This window comes from Theileria orientalis, chromosome 2 (genome assembly GCF_000740895.1).
Source record: "Theileria orientalis strain Shintoku DNA, chromosome 2, complete genome".
Lineage (NCBI taxonomy): Eukaryota > Apicomplexa > Aconoidasida > Piroplasmida > Theileriidae > Theileria > Theileria orientalis.
In genome coordinates, this window is record NC_025261.1 from 543953 (window position 1) to 562799 (window position 18847).

General features: G+C 42.1%; 13 protein-coding genes across 13 annotated transcripts; 4 read left to right on the plus strand and 9 right to left on the minus strand.

Moving 5' to 3' along the window:
* Positions 1 to 3: 3 nt before the first annotated feature.
* On the minus strand, positions 4 to 2138 carry TOT_020000268 (T-complex protein 1 epsilon subunit; the record flags this gene model as incomplete). Its single annotated transcript, XM_009692007.1, has 7 exons — positions 4 to 526; positions 573 to 823; positions 1024 to 1173; positions 1256 to 1396; positions 1429 to 1564; positions 1626 to 1873; positions 1908 to 2138. The coding sequence occupies 7 exons, from the start codon at positions 2136 to 2138 to the stop codon at positions 4 to 6; spliced, it is 1680 nt and encodes a 559-aa protein (XP_009690302.1).
* A 283-nt stretch (positions 2139 to 2421) lies between these two features.
* On the minus strand, positions 2422 to 3213 carry TOT_020000269 (vesicle trafficking protein-like 1; the record flags this gene model as incomplete). The annotated part of the gene is made up of 3 exons (XM_009692008.1): positions 2422 to 2588; positions 2624 to 2770; positions 2811 to 3213. The coding sequence occupies 3 exons, from the start codon at positions 3211 to 3213 to the stop codon at positions 2422 to 2424; spliced, it is 717 nt and encodes a 238-aa protein (XP_009690303.1).
* A 202-nt stretch (positions 3214 to 3415) lies between these two features.
* TOT_020000270 (conserved hypothetical protein) lies at positions 3416 to 4025 on the minus strand (the record flags this gene model as incomplete). The annotated part of the gene is made up of 5 exons (XM_009692009.1): positions 3416 to 3446; positions 3511 to 3641; positions 3737 to 3787; positions 3844 to 3952; positions 3991 to 4025. 5 exons carry the CDS (start codon positions 4023 to 4025, stop codon positions 3416 to 3418), a joined length of 357 nt encoding a protein of 118 aa, XP_009690304.1.
* A 261-nt stretch (positions 4026 to 4286) lies between these two features.
* Positions 4287 to 6595, minus strand: TOT_020000271 (ATP-dependent helicase; the record flags this gene model as incomplete). Its single annotated transcript, XM_009692010.1, has 8 exons — positions 4287 to 4505; positions 4528 to 4776; positions 4854 to 4951; positions 4981 to 5114; positions 5145 to 5275; positions 5309 to 5415; positions 5445 to 5928; positions 5999 to 6595. The coding sequence occupies 8 exons, from the start codon at positions 6593 to 6595 to the stop codon at positions 4287 to 4289; spliced, it is 2019 nt and encodes a 672-aa protein (XP_009690305.1).
* A 156-nt stretch (positions 6596 to 6751) lies between these two features.
* On the minus strand, positions 6752 to 8212 carry TOT_020000272 (major facilitator superfamily MFS-1 protein; the record flags this gene model as incomplete). Its single annotated transcript, XM_009692011.1, has 1 exon — positions 6752 to 8212. The coding sequence occupies one exon, from the start codon at positions 8210 to 8212 to the stop codon at positions 6752 to 6754; it is 1461 nt and encodes a 486-aa protein (XP_009690306.1).
* A 722-nt stretch (positions 8213 to 8934) lies between these two features.
* TOT_020000273 (conserved hypothetical protein) lies at positions 8935 to 9569 on the minus strand (the record flags this gene model as incomplete). Its single annotated transcript, XM_009692012.1, has 3 exons — positions 8935 to 9143; positions 9175 to 9347; positions 9379 to 9569. 3 exons carry the CDS (start codon positions 9567 to 9569, stop codon positions 8935 to 8937), a joined length of 573 nt encoding a protein of 190 aa, XP_009690307.1.
* A 215-nt stretch (positions 9570 to 9784) lies between these two features.
* Positions 9785 to 11798, plus strand: TOT_020000274 (conserved hypothetical protein; the record flags this gene model as incomplete). The annotated part of the gene is made up of 11 exons (XM_009692013.1): positions 9785 to 9936; positions 9968 to 10118; positions 10148 to 10204; positions 10235 to 10328; positions 10357 to 10464; positions 10494 to 10604; positions 10641 to 11113; positions 11151 to 11218; positions 11283 to 11403; positions 11436 to 11561; positions 11598 to 11798. 11 exons carry the CDS (start codon positions 9785 to 9787, stop codon positions 11796 to 11798), a joined length of 1662 nt encoding a protein of 553 aa, XP_009690308.1.
* Positions 11799 to 11912: 114 nt separating this feature from the next.
* TOT_020000275 (uncharacterized protein) lies at positions 11913 to 12561 on the minus strand (the record flags this gene model as incomplete). Its single annotated transcript, XM_009692014.1, has 3 exons — positions 11913 to 12167; positions 12197 to 12350; positions 12380 to 12561. The coding sequence occupies 3 exons, from the start codon at positions 12559 to 12561 to the stop codon at positions 11913 to 11915; spliced, it is 591 nt and encodes a 196-aa protein (XP_009690309.1).
* Positions 12562 to 13152: 591 nt separating this feature from the next.
* Positions 13153 to 13664, plus strand: TOT_020000276 (40S ribosomal protein S11; the record flags this gene model as incomplete). The annotated part of the gene is made up of 2 exons (XM_009692015.1): positions 13153 to 13173; positions 13215 to 13664. 2 exons carry the CDS (start codon positions 13153 to 13155, stop codon positions 13662 to 13664), a joined length of 471 nt encoding a protein of 156 aa, XP_009690310.1.
* Positions 13665 to 13894: 230 nt separating this feature from the next.
* Positions 13895 to 16216, minus strand: TOT_020000277 (conserved hypothetical protein; the record flags this gene model as incomplete). Its single annotated transcript, XM_009692016.1, has 11 exons — positions 13895 to 14152; positions 14188 to 14436; positions 14694 to 14757; positions 14792 to 14838; positions 14879 to 14961; positions 15003 to 15089; positions 15127 to 15307; positions 15341 to 15593; positions 15623 to 15745; positions 15789 to 16021; positions 16097 to 16216. 11 exons carry the CDS (start codon positions 16214 to 16216, stop codon positions 13895 to 13897), a joined length of 1698 nt encoding a protein of 565 aa, XP_009690311.1.
* Positions 16217 to 16367: 151 nt separating this feature from the next.
* Positions 16368 to 16649, plus strand: TOT_020000278 (proteasome regulatory protein; the record flags this gene model as incomplete). The annotated part of the gene is made up of 1 exon (XM_009692017.1): positions 16368 to 16649. The coding sequence occupies one exon, from the start codon at positions 16368 to 16370 to the stop codon at positions 16647 to 16649; it is 282 nt and encodes a 93-aa protein (XP_009690312.1).
* A 552-nt stretch (positions 16650 to 17201) lies between these two features.
* TOT_020000279 (hypothetical protein) lies at positions 17202 to 17357 on the minus strand (the record flags this gene model as incomplete). The annotated part of the gene is made up of 1 exon (XM_009692018.1): positions 17202 to 17357. One exon carries the CDS (start codon positions 17355 to 17357, stop codon positions 17202 to 17204), a length of 156 nt encoding a protein of 51 aa, XP_009690313.1.
* Positions 17358 to 17408: 51 nt separating this feature from the next.
* On the plus strand, positions 17409 to 18839 carry TOT_020000280 (conserved hypothetical protein; the record flags this gene model as incomplete). The annotated part of the gene is made up of 1 exon (XM_009692019.1): positions 17409 to 18839. One exon carries the CDS (start codon positions 17409 to 17411, stop codon positions 18837 to 18839), a length of 1431 nt encoding a protein of 476 aa, XP_009690314.1.
* Between the last annotated feature and the right edge of the window lie 8 nt (positions 18840 to 18847).

The following is an 18847-nucleotide window of genomic DNA, read 5'->3' on the forward strand; positions in this document are numbered from 1 at the left end:
GTCCTAGTTGTTGAAGTCAGTTGGCGTTATCACGTCGTCTATCTTGAGTATCATCTTCACGACCTGCGTCGCCAGGGACAGCTGCTGCACCTTCGAGTGCAGAGACTCGAAGATTCCCTGGTTCGCGAGGTCGTCGATCTCCAGGTTCATGCAGTCTATCCCTATCCTCGGGTTCCCCTCCTTGATCTGCCTCGCCTTCGCCCTCGTCACGAAGTCGAAGGAGTTTAAACCCGAGTTGTCTGCCAGCGCCAGCGGCAGTGAGAGCAGTGCTTCTGCGAATCCTGTCACTGAGTACTGCTCCAGTGTGTTAAACTGTGCCGCTGCCTTTTCCACTGCTATTGAGCAGGCTATTTCTGGCGATCCTCCTCCTGCCACCACCTTCGAGTCTCTGATCAGGTTCCTTACGCAGCATATTGCGTCGTGCATTGACCTTTCCGTCTCCGCCACTGCCATCTGATTACCTCCTCTTATGAGCACTGTTACTGCCTTCGTGTTTGGGCACCCTGTACTTACATTAGTAATTCTACTTATTTTAAAACCACTGCAGTCGACCATTAAAATGGCGTGCTTACACATTTTTTTCCTGACACTTACCTTCTATCACTACTACTTCTGAGTGCTCTGTTCCTGTTGCTATCTCTCTAATCAGCTTTGCGCTTCCCAGTTTTTCTGGCGTTAAGTCTTCGAACCTTGCTACTATTTGTCCTCCTGTCGCTATTGCTATTAGTTCCATCTCCACTCCTCCCACCCAGCGCACTGCTGGTATTCCTCTTTGCATCAGCAAATGGTTCGCTTCATCATCGAATCCCCATTGGCAAATGACCTATATTGTTTTATCATATTAGCTTAGTTATTGTTCAAGTGCTAACAACCAAGTTAATGTGTATATACTAGTGTGTCAATGTCGTATACTGATAGCTGCGCTAATTTCTGTGTGCTGATAACCATGTAGATGTGCGTATATTCTAATGTGAGTATAATTGGATAAACCACTCTACTCTATCTGTCTGCCTTTACTAATACATCTACAGCCATCGCTGGACTTACAAAGTTTGCTCCTGACTTCTCCACCTTTTCTATCATGTCCAAGAAGTACTTCTGTTCACATTCTTGAAGCTTCTCGTAGCTTTCCACGTCCTTGATTTCTATCTTATTCTTCGTCTTCGGTTTCGGCTAAAAATTATTATGTATTCGTTATATCTACTTATCCAAATCAACTCCTATTAACTTTGTAGATGCACTCTGTTTAACTTACTGGTTCAAATGGGCACGTCAGTATTGCTATCTTTGCGTCATGCGTCGTTTTTTTCATCTGGGAGTGGCTCAGGTCCTTGTTGAGCACTATTCCATGGATCAGCTCCGTCTGCTCCAGTCTTCCTCCCGGCTTACTCTCAATCTACATTACGTCTATTTTATCTCAACTCTCACCTTTATCAGGTCTAGGTTGACGTCTCTTCTCTCTCTATCTGCCACTGCCAGTACTGCTTTCACTGCCACTTCTGAGAGGTGTTCTTGGCAGCTTGACACTACTTTCGAGCCCAGTGACGTGAAGGCCGCTTGTTTTCTATAGAATCCGTTATTTTCCGTTCCTTGTCTCACTACCAACTACTATTTAATTTACTTACAGGAGCTTGCACTCATCGCTGTATATATCTTGCTCCACTGCTATTTCCTTAAGTCTTGAGACTGCTATTGCGCAGGCTTGTTCGAATCCGTCCGCAATGTGTAGAGGGTGCAGTCCTCTGTCCAGGAACTTGAGCGCCTTGTCAAGCAGTGCTCCTGCGAGGATCACAACTCCTGTTGTTCCGTCGCCCACTTCCTCGTCCTGGCTCCTCGACAGGTCCACCAGCAGCTTTGCACATTGGTGCTGTATCTGAACACCAATTTAGATCGCCTTCTCAACTTACTTCCATCTTCTCCAGCATTGTTGCTCCGTCGTTCGTTATTGTCACTTGTCCGTCGGGGCCAACTATGATTTTATCCATTCCTTTGGGTCCTAGTGATGTCGAGAGTGTATCTGACACTGCGCGTGCTGCTAGTATGTTAGATTTATGTGCTTCCAGTCCCGTTATTCTCTTCTTTTCCTCTTCTCTAACTATCACGAACGGTTTCCCAAACTCATCTACTGCTACGTTCATTTTCTGCACTGTAAAACGATTTATTCACCTTTTTTCATTAAACTTACTTTTTACTTCACTTTTTATATTAAATATGAAATATTATTTACACTTTTGTTATTACAATTATTATTTGCCTTACTTTTATTTTTTTAACAAATATTTACTGCTCAACTATGAAGTGTAACGGGAGACATAATATGTGGTTAAAAAATTGAATACTTAATTTACTAAATTATTTTACGCGTACGAATTTAGTACAAATTTAATTTTATGTTTATTTGTACGGTTAACAGTTCGGCTTTTACGTTCTAACCTTGTGTAGCACAAGGTACAGGAGAAGTACTATTACAAACAATGCTATTCCAACCGTTGTATATTTTCTGACCATGTAATCTCGATTCAATTTTTTCGATGCGAATCTGAACTTTTGTGTTTGTTGCTTCAGTCCGTCTGCCATCCTTCCGATATCTGAAAGGTGTGTGAGATTCTATTCAAATACTAACCTTCTAGGTTTTCTCCTCTCGACAATATTTCGTCTATGTTTTTCTTCATTATGTTCGTCACTTCACTCAGGCTGCTGTTTATCATATTCAATGATTTCACCGAATCCGGGTTTTTGAACTCATTCTTTATTTTATATATTCTACGATCTGAAATATTTTAAATTTTACTTCTATCGATTTATCTTACCGAATGATATGAAATGGTATGGCTTCTTTATACTTGCTATTGCCGATGTGAACGTAACATGGGTCGAGCTGAATTGCTTCATAACTTCCTCCGTGAACGCCTGGCAAATCTGCGCTAAAAACAGGAATAATATTTTTTTAGGCTGTTCCGAGGGTGCTATGCACATATAACATACTCCCTCCTCCACTATGTAATGGTATGACATTTCCCCTTCTAGGACAGAACATTTAGTTTCTTTAGAGGACAAATTTTTACAAATCATGCGCGAATTCATTTTTATTGTCTGTAGGTCTACCTTTTTCCTCTGTTGTGTGTTCATGTTAAGATTTAGGTTCCCCTCGTTCCATATTTCCACCAGGGGCAGAGCGTCAGACGATCTACACAATATTACTATATCCGCCATTATCTATTATACATTATACTTACAAACAACTGGATTTTACTAAAAATTTAAAAAATTAAAAGTATATTTTTTGTTTTCTGTCTGAATGGTGTTACAATGTCAACCATACACACTGGCTGAAAAATTTGCGGCGTATAAAATACACTTGTGATTAAAACATTATTCTCGATCGTTCTTTTGACCTTTTTGTGACTATACTGTGTTACTCTTCGTAGGAGAGTTTCCCTTCCTCCCTGTGTATTCATTATAACATATACATTTTAGTCTATTTTTGACTAATTACTATCTAATGCCAACTTGAGGGCCTTTATTGTTTTATATTCATCGTAGTGTTTCTTGCGTTGTTCTTCAAATAGTTTTTTCTTTTCTGTATCTTCCTTTATTTCCAGCAGCCTGTGTACTACTTCTTCTCTCATCGATTGCTGAACCTGTAAATTCATCGGCATTTACGTTTACTCATTTTAATTTCCTTCCGTATTTACTGTCTATTTACTCAGTTTTTATTACTATTATTGGTGTGTACCTGAGTTAGCCTCTCGGCTTTTGCGGCGAAATCTTCCTCCGATCCAGAATCCTGTAAAATCGTTTAAAATAGGCTCAGAAACACAGGTTTCAAATATTTCCACTTACCCAGGTTTCGTAGTTGAATGGTGTCGATATTTCTGGTATTTTCATCCTCGTACCACGTTCCTTGTCCTGTTCTCTTATACAGTTTTCGTCCCAGGATATTGTCTTTTTTCTATTCGTTTGTTTTATTAAAATTGATTTTCAACATACTTGCGATTAGGGTCCTTTTCCTTTGAAAGAGCCATTGCAATAAACTTATGCGTTTATTCTTATATATATTATAAACATCAATTTATTTCCATGACTTTTGGTTAAATTATTTATTAAACAGGTAAATTCATTTCAATTGTCCGTTTTTGGTTAATCTACCGGGTTAAATTCATTTATTATTAGTGACTCAATTCTTCCCACACTCCATAATTTTATGTACAATATAATACACACATTAATTTGAAATCTCTTTTATTCAGTCCAGGTTTCCTTTTGATTCTCTTTTGTTTTGGAATCTATGACTTTTCTTTGAACCAATTAGGCACATATGTTGTTAACCACTGTTCTGATATTTCCGTTATGTTTTGTATGTAATTTTTCTTCGTCAGTATGCAATCATTGAATACAACATGGCTACACATCGCGTTTGTCAAAATGACTTTAAAATACCTTGGTGGTGGCCTTTTGTTGAACATCACTGACGCTGGGTGTATATACACTGTCTGGTTATTCACCTAAGTGCGATTAATTTTTCACCGTGTTCCCTACCAGTGTTTTGTATGACTTTGAGTCCTGGGCGAACCTTGCTGCGTGTGTCCAGGTTCCCTTTGCTAGGCACATTCTCACCTGATCCCACTCCGATGCGTCCTTGCACTTTGTTATGTTTTTTACGTTAAACGGCTCCGACGTCACCAGCGACACCAGCTGATTCCTGATGTCCAGCGCCCTCAGCAGTGAGTGGTGGTTTATTGCGAACTCCTTTGAGAACTTCTCCCTCGAGTTGGCCTAGTACAGATTAGTCGGTTAGTTACCCAAATCTAGCCCTAGTCTTAACTATCTAATATTTATCTGGCTGAGCCAACATTTTCCCATAGGTCGTAGAGGTTCAAGAGGGTCAGGTGGTCTCCGTGCTTGTTGTACAAGTTGCTCCGTAGCTTCACTCCTTCCGGGTTGTACTTCTCTGTTCGTTTTGTGATCCGTGGTTTTTACCTGTGTCAAACAGCGATATTTCTGAGGACAGCATCGACACGATCGTTAATATCTCCGAGGTGCATCCGAATTCGAATGACGTGATTAGCAGCTTCGAGTGCAGAGGCAACAGTGGTATCCTCGCCATCAGCTTCCTACCCTTCCATTATATATCTAGTGCGTACCCTGTTTTCGTCAAACTCCCTTCGGAATCCAGTGCTCCTAGTCTATACAGGTTTAATGCTGCTGATAAAATTGTGTTCTTTTCCGGCGGGTCCATGAATGGGAACTCCAGGATATCCTTAACTCCAATCATCTGCAGCAATTTTATCCCCTTTACCCAACTCACCTTCAGCTCCAAGAATATGAACGAGAAGTCTACCAGGTGTATTTCCGGCGTCGTGAACTGCGGCATTTCTTCGTACGAGTCCCGTGTATACAGCCTGTATATCCTTCCTGCACGTTCTTGTTTTCTCATCTCGTACCTGGACCCTCTCTTCCTGCCCTTCCTGCTCTCTGCTTCGCTGACGCCTTCGATGTTATCGTCAGCGTCAGGGACTCCAGGTTGTGCTTCGCGTTATACTTCCTCTGCTTCACCAGTCCCGTGTCCACCACGTACGTGATTCCCGGTATCGTCAGCGACGTTTCTGCGATGTTCGTTGCCAGCACTACCTTTCTTGAGTTCTGAGTTGTTTTCTTGAAGACCAGGTACTGCTTATCTATTGACAGTGCCGAGTACAGCGGCACTATATCCAGTGCCTTCCACAAGTTCATTTTATACTTGTTATCTCCAAACTTAACGTAGAGCCTTCTACTCTTCTTCACTGGGCCCATCGATTCCTGGAGCTGCGATATCTTCTCCTTTATGAGCTTCTCCAGCAGCTCTATGTCCTCCTGGCCTGGCAGAAACACCAGTATGTCTCCCTGCCGTGTTGTTAGGTTTATTTTAAACACTGCTATCATGGCTGCCTATTTTTACATCAATTTATTGTCTTATGCCACTCTAACTGCCTATTTATATCCTTGTATATCTATTTACCTCTATGTAGTCTTCAAATGGCTTCGGTGTGTAGTATATTTCCACTGGGAAGTGCTTTCCTGGCACTTTAATTACTGCTGAATTTGTGAAAAAATCTGAAAATATGCTTGATTCTATTGTTGCTGACATTATTATCAGCTTCAGGTCCGGCCTTTTCGGCAACGCCAGCTTGATTATTCCCAGCAGTATGTCTGACCTGATCGACCTCTCGTGGACCTCGTCGACCACTATTACTGAGTATTTGCTCAAGGTAGGATCTGTTGTCGCTTCTCTCATGAGGATTCCGTCCGTTACGTACTTTATTCTCGTCCTGTCGCTGGTCTTGTTCATGAATCGCACGCTGAATCCTACTGTGCCTCCCACTTCTGATTTCATCAGCTTTGACACGTATCTGCACAGTGAAATTGCTGCCACTCTTCGTGGCTGTGTTACTACCACCTTTTCTCCATCTTTCAGGTACTCCTTGTACACCAGGATTGGGACTGTGGTCGATTTTCCGCTCCCCGTTGAGCCTTCTATTATTACAAACTGATTTTCTCTTATCTTTTCTAATATTTCCCCCTTTACTGCCTCTATCGGCAACTCTCCATGGTTCATTTTGTCTGATCTTCCTCCCCTGCCTCACATACAATCATTCGTCCTAACTTTTACTAAACGCTTACACATTTAGTCACAAATTTACCAAACTTGCGCACATATATTCACCTTTCTGTTCCCCCTGTTTAAATATGTATTCATCTAAATATACATACATTACTCGATCTTGTGGACCTTCCTCTTCAGGTAGTGCAGAGTCGCCACCAGCGCCAGCTGCATGCCCACCAGCACGTCCACGAAGATGAGCATCTGTGTGATCCATCCGAAGCTCGCCAGCAGCTCCTGGAAGACTGCGCTCGCCCCGAACGTCACCAGCCCTGCCAGCGCGTTAAGCGTTCCCAGGATCAGCGTGTTGATCTCCGGGTCGAACGTCTCCACTGCGAAGAGCCATATCTGCCCGTTGCTGTAGGCTGTGAACATCGAGTAGCACACGATTGAGAGTATCTTCGTGCAGCGGTGCGGCAGTACCACCAGGATCATGCTCAGCAGCAGACATGCCACCTCGTACCACATGATCGGCATCGAGCCCAGCTTGTCCAGGAAGGGCGAGGCCAGGATCGCCACTGCGAACGAGGAGGCGATTCCCACCGACAGGTACCCTCTCTCGGCCTGGTTGTACAGCCTGCTCGTGATGATAACGTAGTAGGTGGCTGCGATTGTGATGATCGTGAAGATAAGCGCCAGGATAAGCATGTGGCTCGAGAGCATCGACCTTTTCAGCAGGTCGAACTTAGCGCTCGTCACTCCGAAGATTGAGAGGAACCTGTCTCTTCTGCTCCTTCTTCTCGAGCTTCTGCTCGTTTCGTCTCCCCAGGCCACTCTTCTCGGCGACTCGAGTTGCGATTCCATGTTGCTCAGCTGGTATGCGTTGTCGATTTCGCACTGTTCGTAGAACCTTCTCGGCGGGTAGTACAGCATGAACAGTACGAAGAGCACTCCTCCCGTCAGTGCTGCGTACGTCAGCATTACGTACGAGAACTTAAAGTTCAGCTCCCACACCATGTACTTCATCAGGATCGGGATGAACATTCCTGCTGAGATTGTCGAGGTGAGCAGCGACGTGATCAGCAGCTTTCTTTTCGGGAATAGCATTGCTGCGTTAAAGCTCGGGAATACTATGAAGTCCATTCCAAATCCCACCATGATTGCTCCCGGTATATACATTCTGAATGAGCTGTTTGAGAATCCCAGCGTCACGATGCCCAGGAACATCGAGGTTGCTCCCATCATGCTCGATATCTTTGCTCCCAGCGCCACGTTTGCTGCCGACGCGAAGATCGAGCCCATGAAGGTCGACCCTGTCACTGTCAGCAGCACTGCGTTAATCGCCATGTCTCTCAGCTCGCACGTGAACTCTCCTGGCGCTCCCTCCACTGCTCTCCTCGCTCCCTCTTCCTCGCACAGCCATCCGTACGCTCCTGACTTGATGAACATTTCGTAGAACGACGGGTACGCCCACATGAACCTTCCCAGTGTCAGCATTCCGTAGAGTGCTATTCCCAGGAACACGTATCTGTTAACTCCGTATTCCTTACACTGCGTTTTCGCGTCTCTTCCATTTTTTGTGTTTACTAACTCCTTCAGTGAATGTTTAAAATGAAGACGGTATTTTCCCATTTCTAGAACCTACTTTTATAGCTTGTATTATTACGTTTTACACTTTTGACTCTTTATCTAGACGTTGTTTTTGCTATGTTTTCTAGCAATTTTAATATAAAAACTTAAAGTGACAATTATTATTAACTTCCGTTTTTGGTGATTTACAATAGTTTACAAATACACTACTATTGGTCATAGAGGCTAAATATGACCAGAATTACAATTGACGGTGTGATATGATGACGTTGTGTAGCTTCCTGGGTTTTCTTTCGACAAAACTTTGATCATACGATCTATCTTACAACGTGTTAAAGCTGTAACTTTATTTTACACCCTTTATTGTTTACTTTTTATTTTTACCAACATTTGTTTTTTGTTGCTAAAAATTTGTTAAATATAGTACTCAACCGTACGTGGCATATGAGGCTATAATACTAGTGTCAAATTAATTTTTTGAATTTTTGTTTTACAATATTATGAATTAACTCTTTTTGGGTCTATTATTTCTGCAATATAACTAATTATGTTTCGTAGATCTCTGGGGTGACTTCAATCTATTGATAAAGTCAATCTTCCTCCAAATCTCCTTAATATCTATGTTAATCTGTGTTTCTCACTCATATTGTATATATCATCTACTAGATTCCAATGAAATATTTACTATATTACACTTAAAATCCAACACATTGATTTTCAAATCCATGTACGAGAATTACAATTTTATTTTACACAATTCTTTTTTACCAACAGTATTTGTCTCTGCTTTGCTTTACTCTTTCATTAAGCTTGTCTTCCGCCGTTAAACGCCCTTTGACTGTTTTTGTTACGTTCTTGTAGCTCCACATACCAGTCTTCTCCCTGATTGATATGGTCGAGCTTTCCTTCTTGTCTAACTTTTTGGCATATTCTTCCCCCAAAACATTAGCTTCAGAATCTTCTGTTATCTTCCCTGAAAAATATTTAGTATGTGTGGGACTTACTTATGTTATATGGTATGGTAGTTATCACATCTACGCTGAACGGTTCATCGATGTTTATTGTTCTGTTACTCAATATTGATTGTATAGTTCTCTCTTCAGTTGCGTGTGTCATTGGGTGTTCAATCACTATTTTGTCATTAACCGAGGATTCCTCGGCAAACTTTGTTTCAAACCTATAGAATTTTGAGCCAGTGCTCCACCTACCCTTGAACTGTAGTTCCTGAAGAAACTATCCTTCCAGACCCGGTTAGTTCATTAATAACATTACTGTGTTTTTTGGAGTCTAACGATTGACTTTTCTCATCCTCCTTTTTCTTTTTCTTATAAAGCTTCGAGATTCCTTTAAGCTTAATCTTCCCCGAAATTTTCCTATCATACAGATTAGTGTTGGACATTATACATGTTAAATACAACAAATAATCATCAAAATTATTTTTTTGGTGTAAATTACTCAAAATACTAAATAAGGATTTATATTTACAATTACTATTCCCATAATTAACACATCGGTGTGGAGTGAACATAGGTTCTTAAAATTAATAAATATTTGTAAATGGTGATAGTATTTGTATTTTGTTGTATCATATAATGAAAAGTTTTAATTTTTAAGATGGCTAATGTTGTTTCTAGCGGCTTTTACCTTTCTGGTATAAATAATGTGAAAATACGTTTATATCCCCAAGTTCTTGGTATTTATAAGATACATGAGCATAATTTGTGTAACGCCTTGAGGGACTTTGGATTGCTAATTAAATCAGATAGGTATGTTCTTTACGTACACATGGAACTTTAGCCGGCGCCACTTACTAAAGTATAACTATGATTTCCTCAAATTCGTGCCACTGATGCGTGGCAGTGAATTGTGTATGATAGCCCACGGATATTCGCTTTTGAACCTGCAAGATACTGTTTGGTGGGACTCGTTTACGAAAGTTGTGTACAACGTAAGTTGGAACACCTATAACGATTTTAGTCACTGTATGATATGGATGGGAAGGAGTTGGCAGGTTTACTCTACAGTTTAACGAAGGTACGTTTTTACAGTTTACTATCGACTCAGGTGTATTCCACAAAGACCCATGCGATTTGTAAATTGATTGAATGGACTAAATCATGGATTCACCTTTTTACACCCTTTTGCCTGTCGCTCATGGGTTAGTTGCTGTATATTTGATTGCTTAGTTAAGGTCGCAACTCACTTCAAATCCGGCCATGAGATTATGAGGATGCTGAACAACAGGGCGCTCGAGCTAATAGATGACCTGAAGATCGTGGACATAGTCTTTTTCAGTAAGTCGGACGTGAATTATTTTCTTCAGTGACCTGCAATGTTGAGTGCAGGACCCAGGAGATAAACTTCTTCAGACAGATGTGCATTAAGTGCATAGAGCTTATAGATGACATTGAGCTGCACCAACTGAGGGCAATAGGTAATTTTATAAACGAGTCTGAATAATTGATTTTAGTTTCTTCCCTGAGTCTGGGAGGATTCAAGTCGCTGGTTATGTTTAACATACTGACAATTAAACTGGCGCAGCTGGTAGAAAGGTACGTTGAGGCTTCAAATAAGGGTTTTAGGACTCCACTGAAAGAAGGAGATGTGATATCGCTTTGTCTGGGCTTCACGACCCAGGCGTTTCTGGTAAAGAATGACCTGTGCATAGACACGAAGGTGTACAAGGACTTCATCAGTAAAAATCCGACCTCCAGTTCAAACATATTCAAGTTCCCGCTTCCAGAGCTAGGCCCAGTGCTTAGTAAGGGAGTTGTGGACAACAAAACAAGGATCACGGCAAACGGCATGCCGATTCTGCTAAGAGGATTCTCGCTACTGGAAATCCCAGCAACGGATGAGCTTATGAGGTACCTAATAGAGAAAACGTGCAAGTATCTGGACCAGGACGAGTACACAGGGCTTAAACTGTCGAACCTAGTAGTGGTACGTCTAGTCTCAAGTGTTTTAATGAGTATTATAGACGCTCGTGAAGTACGACGGCATGAAGTACGACTTCTGGAAGGCAGTACACGGCACCCTAGTGAGACAGTAAGTCAAGAAATATGCACCTAGAGCGATTCATCGAGCAACAGTGCGTAAACAAAACACGTAGGAAGGACCCGAGACTCAGCGGTGACATGATATCGAAGATGCTGAACACTATTTTCAGTATCGGCAGGGAAGGGTTATCGGAATCTAGGGACCTCACGCTGGTTTACGAGTGTCTTCTCAAGGTGCGCCTTATTGCTCTTAATAATCGCTTTAGAAATGCCCCAAGCACTTTGGAGATATGTCTGTGAGGTCCATATTGTCCTTGACGAGGCACTTTTCACTCACGTGCAATATTGCGATGTTGGCGTCGGACGAGTTCCTGGGAGCCATTCTGAACATGGTACAGCGACCCACGCATAGATATCACCACTTTCAGGCCGAGGACTTCTCAAACGCAGACATGATTAAGATACTGAAGACCTACGGTGGGTTTGTGGATAAGCTTAGGTCAAACCCTAAGTTCCTGCAGCTGCTGGAAGTCTCAGAGAGGAGGATGAGCAGCACGTCTGGTTCAAAGAGCTTCAGCGGTGAGCAGATGGACAAGGTGTTGGAGTCTCTGAAATCGCAACTCGATTAACTCGTGCAGGCACGTGACATTTTAATCATTTATTAATGTGTAACCGGCGTGTGCTTGTATGTCTGTGTATGGTATTGTAGAGTAGTTTAATAACGTGGCTGTGGCCACTGCGTTTTACACGTTGTTCAAACTGTCGTCCAGAAACGGGTGGCAGAATATCTGTTTCAGGTAGTTCTGGTCCCAGCCCTTAGGGTATATGGCCTCGTCGCCCCAACGGCCGTTGCCCTTGACCGCCTCGCAGCACAAGTTCAGCGACCTCGACGAGTACTTGGGGAGCGTTTTAGGCCTGTTGGTCACACCTGAACGGTTTATCCTCTTGAACCATGAAAGCGACTGCATCTGGCTGCTTAAACTCGGCTTCCAGAGCCCCTAAGAATCGTAAATAATTACGTGTGTACCTGTATTGACCTGTTGGTGGTCCACACCCTCGACTGGCCGTGCTTCATGTACTCCATCCTCCCGCACGAATTGCGATGAAACTGCATGACCTCTTCGATTTGTCTGGCCTCGAGGTCCTTGAGGCTTATTTCGTACTTAGATCCGTCCCTGTAGCTGAGAACGATGAGATCATGTAATGGTACCTGAACGTGGCGCGCGGAGCTTCATACTGCTCATGGTTGATAGACACTTCGATTTGCGGGTTTTTGATCTGAAACGTGTTGAGCAGGTGCCTCAGATAGTAGCGGAGTCCGCGACTGCTGTGGCCCGTCTCACTATACTTAATGAGTATCGATTTCAGCTGCCAAACGCCATTGCTGGACATGTCAAAGAATATATCACAAATTATACAATTAACGTTTAAATAATATCAGTAGAATCAGGAGAAGAATAATGTGGAATACAATGTTGTGGATAACATGGAATTGTAAATTGAATTAATATTTATAAGAAGGTACTAGTAAAAGATGATGAAAATAATTTATCAAAATTGTCAATATGTGATTTAAATATAAATAAAATGTGTGAATGAATATGTATATAAATGGTTATTGTGGGCTACACATAGTGGAATGGACAGTGATATACCCAAATTGAAATTAGAATATATAACTGGGTACATGAGCCCCTATAATTAATTTAAAATTGCCTTTTGACCTTGCTACATAAATAGATGTTGGCCAAATTGATGTTTTTTTCTGTCATTTCCCCATTTGGCTCTTGTTTACATGGCCCCATGGCAGAATCTAAAGATTCCACCTTTTACTTCAATTATTTTTATTCATATCGGTTTTTCGTATATTTACAATCAACTTTTATTCATCGTTGGTTCAATTCTGTATTGATTATTCTTATTTTAGCATTACATCTCAGCTACACTACATCTTTTTCCTATTCTACCGTTTAGAATATAAATATGGATAAGAGTGACGTTCAGGTATGTTATTTTTCGTATTCTCGGCTTATATTTTTATTTAGGTTCACAAAGCTTTCCAAAAACAACCCACTGTCAGCGTCAAGAAGCTCCAAAAACTTGGCAAAAGGGCCAGGTATTGGAAGGACGTTGGTATGGGCTTCGTTACTCCGAAGGAGGCCAAGGAGGGCCACTATGTTGACAAGAAATGCCCTTTCACTGGCAATGTTTCCATAAGGGGTAGGGTTCTCAAGGGCATGGTTTTGTCGCATAAAATGAAGAACACGCTCGTCATGAGGGTCAGCTACCTCCACTACGTCCCCAAGTACAACAGGTTTGAGAAGAGGCACAAGAACATTCCTGCTCACGTTTCTCCCTGCTTCACCGTCTCCGCCGGTGACATCGTAACTGTTGGTCAGTGCAGGCCTCTCTCCAAGACCGTCAGATTTAACGTTCTTAAGGTTGAGAAGAATGAGATTTTCGGAAACCCTCGCAAGCAATTTAGACTTTTCTAATTTGGTAAACCCCTATTGGTATACACGTATATATACGAATGTATACATACACTTGATTCAGATACGTATACATATTGATGCATATACTTATATATAAATATACACACACATATACGTACATTGTATACTAAGGCACGCATATTCACGTGTCTCCAATTTATAAATACACACACTTGCATGTACTAATTACTTAAACTTTGGATACTATTAAATGTTAGTTGAGTCACTGGTTAGCTTGTTTGCACCCCCTCTAGCGTGGGCTTAAATCCCCTCGGGTACCTACAATCTTGTTTAGAATTGCGGCCAACTAACGTGTTTTTTAACCACATTGACCTGAGGATTTCTCTCTGTATGTTTCCGGATAGAGTTAGGTCGGTGATCACTGAGTTGTACTGGCGAGCGTTAAACTCGTCACTCACTTCGGCCAGCCTGAGTGCCATCAGATTCAGCAGCTTCACGTCTGTCATATCCTCCCTCTTGAGTCTCCTCTAGTATCACACGAATAAACGTTTGTCTAACGTACCATAACTCGGGCTGCTCTCATGAAATCGCAAGGTTCAAGCTTACTCAGCAGCCTCCTCGTTTGATAGCAGAACAGATTAAACGCCTCACCATCCAGCTTAATTTTAGAGGTTATGACTTCAAATAACTTTGGTGCGTCGTACTCTGACCTATCCTTCCTTGCGTTTTTGATCAAATTGGCCACTACTGAGCTTAACAACTCGGGCTTACTAAGTCCGACATTGTGTGCAAAAATTGCAACATCAGTCAACTACAGTTGGTATCAGTATTAGTAGTTGTAAATATATTAGTGTTGGTAATAGTTTTATTAGCACTGGTATCTGTATCAGTAAAACTTAGTTATACTATAATAGCACAAAGTTGTTAGATTGTTGTTTTATGTCTTTATATGTTTAACTATGCATTCCTCGTACTGCTTTGTTGTCCATGCTGTCCATATATGAAGTTAGATGCTTCATACAATCCTCAAATTGCTAAAACAATAAGTCAATAGCGATGAGCACATACACTGTGGTATATCTTTAATGTTCTTGAAATCATAGACGACACGCTCCTTAACATAGATGCCATGCTAAAGACAAAAAATTATTAGACTTAGAACTTACTGCGCCGGAGGGAAGTTGTAAGGCGTAGCGTGCACCTTCTTTAACACCTAAATGAGAAGTGTGACAATCATAATCCTAATGGCTTACCTCTTCCATTAGTGGTATGTCATTGATTTTAAGTGTACTGTACACCGATATTGCCTTTGCGATCATTACTGGGTCAAATTGGTCTACAATTTTACATTGTTCTCAGGTTGTTCTGTTATGGTACCTGGTTGATTTACATGGTCCACTAGCAGTGCTGACAGCATATTGAAGTAACCAAGGTCCTTGTATTTTGCAGTTGCAAAACACTCTCCTAAGACACGTTTCACGCTTCTTTGTCCAACGCTTACCTAGTTCCACTAATTCGCTCAGCGATGGTGGTTCTTTCGGTGGCTTGAATGAAAATGTTAGGTGTGCCGTGTTAACCATTCTCTCCTTTGTGTGCAATATGTCCCTGTTCACTCTTCTCTGGAACTCAAAAGACACTGTGTTGAACAAACTGAAGTTATACACCATGCAGTTCGCGAACGCCTTGTAGGTTCACTCAATTTTTTCTAAACGTACCTGAGTCACTGATATTATTGAACTGTTTGACGCTATCTCTATCAGACTCCTGAACCTCGTCGACAGCAGTGAGAACAGGTACTTGTTGAATAGTCTACACGATGAAAAGGCCGACGCTATTCTTCCCAGCTGCAGCGGCGAATAGTACTCCATCCTCTCTATCAGGTGGTATGTTACCTTTTCAAGTGCTTCGACACACTTAAGATTTCCCAGGTAGTAACACACTGCTGGGAGGTCTACATTCACATCTTGTCTATCCTTAAACTCTTACCTGTGAAGTACCTTGCTCTCTTAACCACTTTGCTTATTATCAGCTTAAATCTCCAATCTGAAATATCTATCTGCTTTATTTCATTCAATCTCTTCAATGCCATCACGTAGTGGTACAGTTTCTTCCTCTTGTGCCTACACATGGTTGTTTTACGTCTTGTCAACTATATATGCTTACCTATAATACACCCATGATTCCAGTAACTGATTCGACGTCGTCGATGCTGCTATTCTTTTCGGCAACTCCCATAGATACGAAACTGAATTCTTCGTTGATTGATACGACGCTTTATAATTAAAATATATTGGCTGTGTGTTCTCTATTGATGCCGGTTTTGTATATCTCTCTACGTATCTGTTCCAGTTCCCCTTTCCAATCCTCTTATGAAACCGGTAGTGTGTAAAATATCTCTAAAACCAAGTGAGCAGACTCAAAAACAGTTATATACAGAAAGTGTCTATTAACTTGTAAATGTGTAAGGCTACCTTGTTTGAAGAGTTAAAAATGTGCGATGTATTTGAAAGAATCTCCGTGTTCTTTAAAATAAAACTGTTAGGGAAGGAACCGGGATCAAACCTACTTAAGACAAGCCTATTGAACATCATGGTTAAAAATGAAGCATTCCATTAAGAAAATTCCGTGAGTAACTATATTCATTGTGTCAATCATGACCATTATGTTGGGAAGAATAACACTTCATTTTAATGTTTCGTTGATTACTACACATTGAAATTTTGTGATATTGTACTATATATAATGGCAGAAATTTTAGAACTGGACAAAAAACGAAAGAATATCGAATTAGAGATGGAGGCACTAATTGATTATTTACACAGTGATGAGTGTAAAAACGTGGGACTAAAGGGCGCTCTGGTTGATAATGAGGAATTTCCTAGGGACGATATTGATATTTACGCCGTTAGAAAGGCCAGGGGTAGAGTAACTTGCTTAAAGAACGACTATGACAAATTAACTGAGGAAATAGAAAGGAAGCTTCATGAACTCCACAGCGAATATAGAAAAAACAACGCTGTATAGATAAACGGACTAGTTTTAATGTTTTAATGAGTAATATAAGCTAAATTTGGTATGTATATATATTACCCTATAAAAACCAACTTAATATACATTGCCAATTCATACAAACTTGTACAACATTGCATAATTATTTGATTGATAAATGTGTGCTATAAACTCTCCAATTGGGGTAGTTGTTTGGATAAATTGCCTATTTATTAAAAAGTGCCATTAACATAATAATTTCAAACCGGCCTCGTGCGATTTGCATTTATTAGTATATTTATTGTAATTTATAATAGTTAGGGATAAATGTGTCTCAAATTTTAAGGGGAGCTATTTCCATCGATATTTATGGTCCCCCATAACAAGCTACAAGTTACCCAACCGATATGTCAAATTAGTATATATTTTTTGTTCAGTACCATTTTCTTCGGATCATTGTTGATAATTAACCTTGCCATTATATACAATCATACGAAAGAAGTTTCTAACTTAGTCACTCTCATGAGCCCAGATAAAGATTAAAAACTGTCAGGATAACTAATAAACTTAAAAATCAAGTATATTGATTTATTTATTGAACATATTTCGACGCAAAATAATTATAATTACGATATATTTATTTTCATAGTCCTTACACAATCTGGAGATCTGCTTTCTTCGATTAGATTTAACGCTTTGATTTTTCGCTTGCCGAGACCGGATTTTATTCATTCCTTCCTTCATTTATGTTAAAATAGATAGATTACTAGGTTATCAGGATTTGAACTGTCCAACATGAACGCATACGGTCACAGGGCCCCTCAGTATCCATACTCGAGGGACGGCGCGACGAGTTACGCCGTCAACTCGTACGCGCCCAATCCACCCCCTCACCCCGCTTCTTCTATGGGTTCTACTCCGCAATTTTCCCACTCGAAGTTCGGGTATAGACACCCACGTCACGATTCGCTCAAATACAACTCTGTGTACCCGAAGGAGGCGCCCCCTGCCCACCTAGACTACAACCACGTCGGCTGGACCAACGCAGGCTCTGACGCGCCTCCAGACTACTACTCTATGAACGCCCCTCCGAACGCTTCTCACGCGCCATACTCTGACCTGAAAGATAGTTACGCCGGCAGCCGCGCATACAGTAAGCCAGAGGCCCCCCCGCACAGCGGCTGGGACGATCCTGTCGTGAATCAATACTCGAACGTTAGACTAGCGATGTTTTTAGAGAACTGTAACTACTCGTGCGAACTGATGGAGTCTGACCTCAGGGAGCTGTTTTCATACTACTCAGGAATCAATAGCATCTCTATGTCCCCAGACTACCCGGCAGCGGAGCTCATACTCAACGACCCCAGTGCCTGCTCAGCAGCAGTCTCAGAGCTCAACGGATTTGTACTCAACGGAATAGGAACGCTGCGCTGCGTGCTAATGAGGTCGGGCCAGACCCTAGACTCACTCTTGTCCAACGCAAACGTCTTTCAGCCGTATAAAGCGCCCTCCAGCGCGTCGGACGCCCCGTCGACGCGATACTCCTACAGCCCTGACAGCGGCCCAGCGAAGAACGGAATTTTTCACGCACCAAATCAAGGAGCCGCAAAGCCCCCGAGACCGATCACACTCAACGGCGTGGAGCACGTGCCCGGAGTGAGCAACAGGCCGGACGTGAAGCGCATGGCCAGGTTCGAGCTGACGGAGCTCTTCTCGTACGAACCAGACTTCGACGTCACGAACACGATTCTGGGCCCGAACAACGCCAACATCGAGTACATCATGAAAAACTCGGACAACAAGGTGGACATAAGCCTTAAGGGGAAGCCCCTGAACGCAGCCCCGGTCTCAGACAGGCTGCACCTGTCGATCACGTCCAACGACTTCTACCCCTACAACAGGGCCATCTTCATGGTCGAGGACCTCCTCTCGTCAGTCTGCGAAAAGTACGTCGACTACGTCAAGGCCTGTGGCCACTCCGTGTCACACCTCATGGGCTTCCGCAGGCACGAGTACGAGCAGGACGCCGAGGGCCTGCTCGACTACAAGGGCTACGTTGACAAGGAGAAGACGTGGCTGGACCAGCTCCCGAGGCGCATGCCCTACAAGCCAAACTACCGCAACAACTTCAAGAAGGTCAGCGACCGCAGCCGTCCGATACCGAACGCCAGGCCAGTTGCCGCGAGAGTTGTTCCGAGTGCCAGAAACAGACCCATGAGAAAGTAACCAGCGTC